At 48.4% G+C, this 7,500-nt stretch overlaps 2 protein-coding genes and 1 long non-coding RNA gene across 6 annotated transcripts in view; 1 reads left to right on the top strand and 2 right to left on the bottom strand.

Annotated features, from left to right (window-relative positions):
- Positions 1-217: 217 nt before the first annotated feature.
- On the bottom strand, positions 218-2,914 carry LOC310720673 (uncharacterized protein; the record flags this gene model as incomplete). The annotated part of the gene is made up of 9 exons (XM_083531447.1): positions 2,881-2,914; positions 2,632-2,790; positions 2,488-2,517; positions 1,894-2,091; positions 1,642-1,719; positions 1,438-1,467; positions 595-1,173; positions 475-549; positions 218-390 (listed from the first exon to the last, which is right to left on the bottom strand). The coding sequence occupies exons 2-9, from the start codon at positions 2,753-2,755 to the stop codon at positions 218-220; spliced, it is 1,287 nt and encodes a 428-aa protein (XP_083387573.1). The 5' UTR covers positions 2,756-2,790; positions 2,881-2,914.
- An 887-nt stretch (positions 2,915-3,801) lies between these two features.
- LOC310720447 lies at positions 3,802-4,806 on the top strand. The gene is made up of 3 exons (XR_014531732.1): positions 3,802-4,078; positions 4,157-4,262; positions 4,413-4,806. It is a non-coding gene; the product is annotated as an uncharacterized lncRNA (long non-coding RNA).
- The window catches only part of plp1b (proteolipid protein 1b), a 6,693-nt gene continuing 3,988 nt past the window's right edge, over positions 4,796-7,500 (bottom strand). For 2 of the 4 annotated variants that reach the window (XM_083531003.1, XM_083531002.1), the window contains 6 exons: positions 6,816-7,002; positions 6,488-6,644; positions 6,206-6,383; positions 5,927-6,000; positions 5,785-5,850; positions 4,796-5,529 (listed from right to left, as the gene is read on the bottom strand). In XM_083531003.1, coding sequence (XP_083387129.1) covers positions 5,455-5,529; positions 5,785-5,850; positions 5,927-6,000; positions 6,206-6,383; positions 6,488-6,644; positions 6,816-7,002 — 737 coding nt within the window. In that variant the 3' untranslated portion in view covers positions 4,796-5,454. Of the gene's footprint in view, positions 5,530-5,784; positions 5,851-5,926; positions 6,001-6,205; positions 6,384-6,487; positions 6,645-6,815; positions 7,123-7,500 lie in introns of all 4 variants that reach the window. The other 2 variants (XM_083531000.1, XM_083531001.1) reach the window with 1 other exon arrangement.

Genomic DNA, 7,500 nt, shown 5'->3' with positions numbered 1-7,500 from the left:
AACTGCTGTTTTGCCTTAAGCATATGTATGTAGAAGAGGTGTCAGAAGTCAGTCTTCATCCTCCCCAGTGTTAACTGTTGTAGAATAAGGGAAGAGCTGATTGATGGGTAGGATTTAACAAGTGACAAAATTTGGGAGAGATTTTTACAGAAGGACTGAATAGAGTCGATTATTACTGTTCACACCAAGAGACATGATCCAAGAGGTTGTATAGACATTAACTGTTGGGGTGTGTGTGTGTGTGTGTGTTTGTGTGTGTCAGTGTCAACCCTGAAGGTGCATCTGGGTCATCACAGTTAGATGCAGTTACAGCACATCTGGCAAAGACACCGGAACTTGTGGCACCTGTGGAAAAAGCACCCGAAGTTACAGCACCTGTAGCAAACACACCTGAAGTGACGGCACCTGTGGCAAAGATACCTGAAGGTACAGCACCTGTGGCAAAGATAACTGAAGGTACAGCACCTGTGGCACCTGAAGTTACGGCACCTGTGGCAAAGGCCCCTGAAGGTACAGCACCTGTGGCAAAAATACCTGAAGTTACGGCACCTGTGGCAAAGATACCTGAAGTTACGGCACCTGTGGCAAAGGCACCTGAAGGTACGGCACCTGTGGCAAAGGCAGCTGAAGTTATGGCACCTGTAGCACCTGAAGTTACGGCACCTGTGGCACCTGAAGTTACAGCACCTGTGGCAAAGACACCTGAAGTTATGGCACTTCTGGCAAAGATGCCTAAACTTACAGGACCAGTGGCAAAAACACCTGAAGTTACCACACATGTGGCAAAGACAATAGCAGTGACAGCACCCATGACACCTGACGTTACAGCACCTGTAGCAAACACACCTAAAGTTACGGCACCTGTGGCAAAGATACCTGAAGGTACAGCACCTGTGGCAAAGATACCTGAAGGTACAACACCTGTGGCAAAGATACCTGAAGGTATAGCACCTGTGGTACCTGAAGTTACGGCACCTGTGGCAAAGATACCTAAAGTTATGGCACCTGTGGCAAAGGCACCTGACGGTACAGCCCATGTGGCAAAAATACCTGAAGGTACAGCACCTGTGGCACCTGAAGTTACGGCACCTGTGGCAAAGATACCTGAAGGTACAGCACCTGTGGCACCTGAAGTTACGGCACCTGTGGCAAAGGCACCTGAAGGTACAGCACCTGTGGCAAAGGCCCCTGAAGGTACAGCACCTGTGAAAAAGATACCTGAAGTTACGGCACCTGTGGCAAAGATACCTGAAGTTACGACACCTGTGGCAAAGGCACCTGAAGGTACAGCACCTGTGGCAAAGATGCCTAAACTTACAGGACCAGTGGCAAAAACACCTGAAGTTACCACACATGTGGCAAAGACAATAGCAGTGACAGCACCCATGACACCTGACGTTACAGCACCTGTAGCAAACACACCTAAAGTTACGGCACCTGTGGCAAAGATACCTGAAGGTACAGCACCTGTGGCAAAGATACCTGAAGGTACAACACCTGTGGCAAAGATACCTGAAGGTATAGCACCTGTGGTACCTGAAGTTACGGCACCTGTGGCAAAGATACCTAAAGTTATGGCACCTGTGGCAAAGGCACCTGACGGTACAGCCCATGTGGCAAAAATACCTGAAGGTACAGCACCTGTGGCACCTGAAGTTACGGCACCTGTGGCAAAGATACCTGAAGGTACAGCACCTGTGGCACCTGAAGTTACGGCACCTGTGGCAAAGATACCTGAAGTTACGACACCTGTGGCAAAGGCCCCTGAAGGTACAGCACCTGTGAAAAAGATACCTGAAGTTACGGCACCTGTGGCAAAGATACCTGAAGTTACGACACCTGTGGCAAAGGCACCTGAAGGTACAGCACCTGTGGCATCTGAAGTTACGGCACCTGTGGCACCTGAAGTTACGGCACCTGTGGCAAAGACACCTGAAGTTATGGCACCTCTGGCAAAGAGGCCTAAAGTTACAGGACCAGTGGCAAAAACACCTGAAGTTACCGCACATGTGGCAAAGACAATAGCAGTGACAGCACCCATGACACCTGACGTTACAGCACCTGTAGCAAACACACCTAAAGTTACGGCACCTGTGGCAAAGATACCTGAAGGTACAGCACCTGTGGCAAAGATACCTGAAGGTATAGCACCTGTGGTACCTGAAGTTACGGCACCTGTGGCAAAGATACCTAAAGTTATGGCACCTGTGGCAAAGGCACCTGACGGTACAGCCCATGTGGCAAAAACACCTGAAGGTACAGCACCTGTGGCAAAGATACCTGAAGGTATAGCACCTGTGGTACCTGAAGTTACGGCACCTGTGGCAAAGATACCTAAAGTTATGGCACCTGTGGCAAAGGCACCTGATGGTACAGCCCATGTGGCAAAAACACCTGAAGGTACAGCACCTGTGGCACCTGAAGTTACGGCACCTGTGGCAAAGATACCTGAAGGTACAGCACCTGTGGCACCTGAAGTTACGGCACCTGTGGCAAAGGCACCTGAAGGTACAGCACCTGTGAAAAAGATACCTGAAGTTACGGCACCTGTGGCAAAGATACCTGAAGTTACGACACCTGTGGCAAAGGCACCTGAAGGTACGGCACCTGTGGCACCTGAAGTTACGGCACCTGTGGCAAAGACACCTGAAGTTATGGCACCTCTGGCAAAGATGCCTAAAGTTACAGGACCAGTGGCAAAAACACCTGAAGTTACCGCACATGTGGCAAAGACAATAGCAGTGACAGCACCCATGACACCTGACGTTACAGCACCTGTAGCAAACACACCTAAAGTTACGGCACCTGTGGCAAAGATACCTGAAGGAACAGCACCTGTGGCAAAGATACCTGAAAGTACAACACCTGTGGCAAAGATACCTAAAGTTATGGCACCTGTGGCAAAGGCACCTGACGGTACAGCCCATGTGGCAAAAACACCTGAAGGTACAGCACCTGTGGCACCTGAAGTTACGGCACCTGTGGCAAAGATACCTGAAGGTACAGCACCTGTGGCACCTGAAGTAACAGCACCTGTGGCAAAGGCACCTGAAGGTACAGCACCTGTGAAAAAGATACCTGAAGTTACGGCACCTGTGGCAAAGATACCTGAAGTTACGACACCTGTGGCAAAGGCACCTGAAGGTACGGCACCTGTGGCACCTGAAGTTTCGGCACCTGTGGCACCTGAAGTTACGGCACCTGTGGCAAAGACACCTGAAGTTATGGCACCTCTGGCAAAGATGCCTAAAGTTACAGGACCAGTGGCAAAAACACCTGAAGTTACCGCACATGTGGCAAAGACAATAGCAGTGACAGCACCCATGACACCTGACGTTACAGCACCTGTAGCAAACACACCTAAAGTTACGGCACCTGTGGCAAAGATACCTGAAGGAACAGCACCTGTGGCAAAGATACCTGAAAGTACAACACCTGTGGCAAAGATACCTTAAGGTATAGCACCTGTGGTACCTGAAGTTACGGCACCTGTGGCAAAGATACCTAAAGTTATGGCACCTGTGGCAAAGGCACCTGACGGTACAGCCCATGTGGCAAAAACACCTGAAGGTACAGCACCTGTGGCACCTGAAGTTACGGCACCTGTGGCAAAGATACCTGAAGGTACAGCACCTGTGGCACCTGAAGTAACAGCACCTGTGGCAAAGGCACCTGAAGGTACAGCACCTGTGAAAAAGATACCTGAAGTTACGGCACCTGTGGCAAAGATACCTGAAGTTACGACACCTGTGGCAAAGGCACCTGAAGGTACGGCACCTGTGGCACCTGAAGTTTCGGCACCTGTGGCACCTGAAGTTACGGCACCTGTGGCAAAGACACCTGAAGTTATGGCACTTCTGGCAAAGATGCCTAAAGTTACAGGACCAGTGGCAAAAACACCTGAAGTTACCGCACATGTGGCAAAGACAATAGCAGTGACAGCACCCATGACACCTGACGTTACGGCGCCTTTGGGAAAGACGCCTAAAGTTACAGGACCATTGGAAAAGACGCCCGAAGAAACAGTAAAAGGGACACCTTCAGCACTCATACCTGTCTCTTCAGCAGTTCAAACTGAGTGAGTCGACCTCCCGATGTATCTTAAATATAAAGCAGTGTTCAAACTGTATGACTTTATGTTCTTCTGGACTTTCAGCAGCAGTGTTGTTATGCAGCTGTGTTCCTTCTGTAACCAACCTGTGCAAAGTGATAAGATCTCAGTGAACATTCCTCCAATCATCTGCCATGTAAACTGCTTCAAGGTTAATACATCTATCTATCTATCTATCTATCTATCTATCTATCTATCTATCTATCTATCTATCTATCTATCTATCTATAACAGTACACATGTGTGTGTGTGTGTGTGTGTGTGTGTGTGTGTGTGTGTGTGTGTGTGTGTGTGTATACAGTGTGCCATGTGTGCTAAGCCGCTAGGTGACATGATGTCCTCCATGTTCCACCACCGTGGGAAGATACATTGTAAGAAATGCTTTGATGTTGTGCTCAGCATTCTGTAAACCATCGCCATGGCAACAACACAGCATTGATATGTTTATTAATAATATATTCTGTCTTTTATTGTTTTATGGGTAAAATGATACAGACATGCAAGAGGTGTGTGTGAGAGTGTAACAGAGCGATAGAGAGTGTGTGTGAGTGTGTGTGTGTGTGAGTGTGTGTGTGTGTGTGAGTGTGAGTGTGTGTGTGTGTGTGTGTGTGTGTGTGTGTGTGTGTGAGTGTGTGTGTGAGAGATGAACAGGAGAAAGACAATCAGGAAATAAAGACAGAATTGTTTGGATTAAACGTGTGTTTATTGCGTAATGTGAGACAGTTAACAGCGTTACACACACAGTTGTGTAGCTGATTAACACAAACCCACACAGTGTCATTAACAAAATGTACAGTGTATTACTATTACTCCTTTATTTCTATTAATACAGTGATTTAGCACCATTGAAGAACACTACACACAAACACACAACACATATACACATATACACACACTCTCAAGCTTTCTCACACTCTCACACATGTACAATCACATTCTTTAAAGGTAATTATTTAAAATCAACACTTTTAAAATCTCTGTTAAAGGGGAATGGCGTGTGTGTGTGTGTGTGTGTGTGTGTGTGTGTGTGTGTGTGAGAGAGAAAAAGAGAGAGAGAGAGAGAGAGAGAGAGAGAGAGAGAGAGAGAGAGAGAGAGAGGCGCCCCCCTGTGGTGTGTTGATTGGTTAACAGTTGAATGTTTAGTCTGCACTCAGTGTTAATCTCACTGCTGTTTACACTCTTTGTTGGTTTATTTGTTTACACTTCATGGTCCTCTTTAGTGAATCCCCAGTGGACACAGTCGCCGTGACAATGCAACAGCAAGTGCAGCGGCACACACCAGAGAGGAGATGTGTTGCCTGGCAACGCTGCGCCTAGCAACAGCACATCTACAGATGCTGCACCTAGCAACGGATCCCCTTACTGCCCAGAAACCTCAGAACTGCATAGTTATAGGTGGCAGCTATGATATAGAGAATCTACAGAGAGAGACAGGAGGGGAAAAGAGAGACACAGGAGGGAGGGAGAGAGACAGGAGGAGAGTGATACATGAGGGAGAGAGAGATAAGAGGGAGAAAGGCAGGAAGGGGAGAGAGAGACAGGAGGGGGAGGGAGACAGAAGGGGGAGAGACGAGGGGCAGGAGGGGGAGAGAGACAGGAGGGAGAGACAGTATTTTGTGTAAATGATCACCAGGTCCAGGTGAAGATTAGTTGAAACGTGAACTGTCACTCACCAGACCGAGCAGCGTGGCTCCTGCTCCAGCAAAGGCAGTGATGTAAAGGTCAAAGGTCATGTAGAACTGAAAACACACACAGGTGAACTCTTTTACACTCCTACATGTATGTTGCTTTATGCGTGTGTGTGTGTGTGTGTACCTCAGGTTCTTTGCAGATGTTGGCCATGGTCATGCCACACACTTTACCTGGTGTAGCCTTCCAGGGGAGCAGACCTACACACACACACACACACACACACACACACACACACACACACACACACACACACACACACACACACACACACACACACACACTCATTGATTCACTATAGTAATATATGTTACACATTTAGACTTAAATCTCGGACATATGCACACACAGACACACAGACACACACACACACACACAGACACACACACACACACACACACACACCGAACTGGCGTGGGTCCACGCACACCCAGGCATGCTGGTTTAGGCTGGTGGTGGTTTCAGACAGGATGTGGACGGTGTGGCAGGTCTGTCCCATGTTAAACAGGAAGTAGACAGGAATCAGAGAGAAGGCGAAGATGATGAACCAGATCACCGCCAACAGGTATGTCACAATTAGGAACTACGGCAAGAGACACAGGACACACAGCAGGGGGCATTAACTACACTCTGAAACACACACACACACACATACACACACTCACAAACCCTCACGCACACACTCACGGTGAGGCTGAGGCAGCGGCTGAACTTTGTACTACGAAATTCTCCAAATGTTTGCTTGACGGCGCTGGTGGTGTAAAATCCCTCCGCAAGCAACAAAATCCCATACAGGAAGAAGAAGGAGGCCAGGCCATAAATCACATACTGAAAATATTTAATACTGCACACACACACACACACACACACACACACACACACACACACACACACACACACACATACACATTTTTCACATTATATAATGATTGCATTACAAACAAGCTGTGTGTGTGTGTGTGTGTGTGTGTGTGTGTGTGTGTGTGTGTGTGTGTGTGTGTGTTTAGACACTCACAAGTCAGCGAGCACCTCAAAGTCTTGCTGTGCGCGGGCGAAGTGTGTTTGGACGAGTGTGTGTGTGTGTGTGAGGGCCTCGTGTGCTCCGGCGCAGAACAGAGCGACTCCGGCGTAACACAGCAGCGTGGCGCTCAGAGTGACGTACGGCACGGCGCCAAGGCAACGCACACAGCTGTCATAGCAACCTGAGGGTGAGGAACACAACAACGCAGCCAACACACACACCACACACAACACACACACACACATCAGGGTCTCACACACTCACAACACACACACACACACACACACACACACACACACACCTCAGGATCTTACACACATCAGGGTCTCACACACAACTCACTCAACACACACACACACACACACACACACACCTCAGGATCTTACACACATCAGGGTTTCACACACTTACAACACACACACACACACACACACACACACACACACACCTCAGGATCTTACACACATCAGGGTCTCACACACTTACAACTCACTCAACACACACACACACACACACACACACACCTCAGGATCTTACACACATCACAGTCTCACACACTTACAACACACACACACACACACACACACACACACACACACACACACACACACACACACCTCAGGATCTCACACACATCAGGGTCTCACACACTTACAACTCACTCAACACACACACACAC

The sequence above is a fragment of the Silurus aristotelis genome (assembly GCF_946808225.1).
Source record: "Silurus aristotelis genome assembly, chromosome: 26".
In the NCBI taxonomy this organism is placed as follows: Eukaryota; Metazoa; Chordata; class Actinopteri; order Siluriformes; family Siluridae; genus Silurus; species Silurus aristotelis.
The sequence above is the reverse complement of the archived record's forward strand: the minus strand, read 5'-3'. Positions and strand labels throughout refer to the sequence as shown.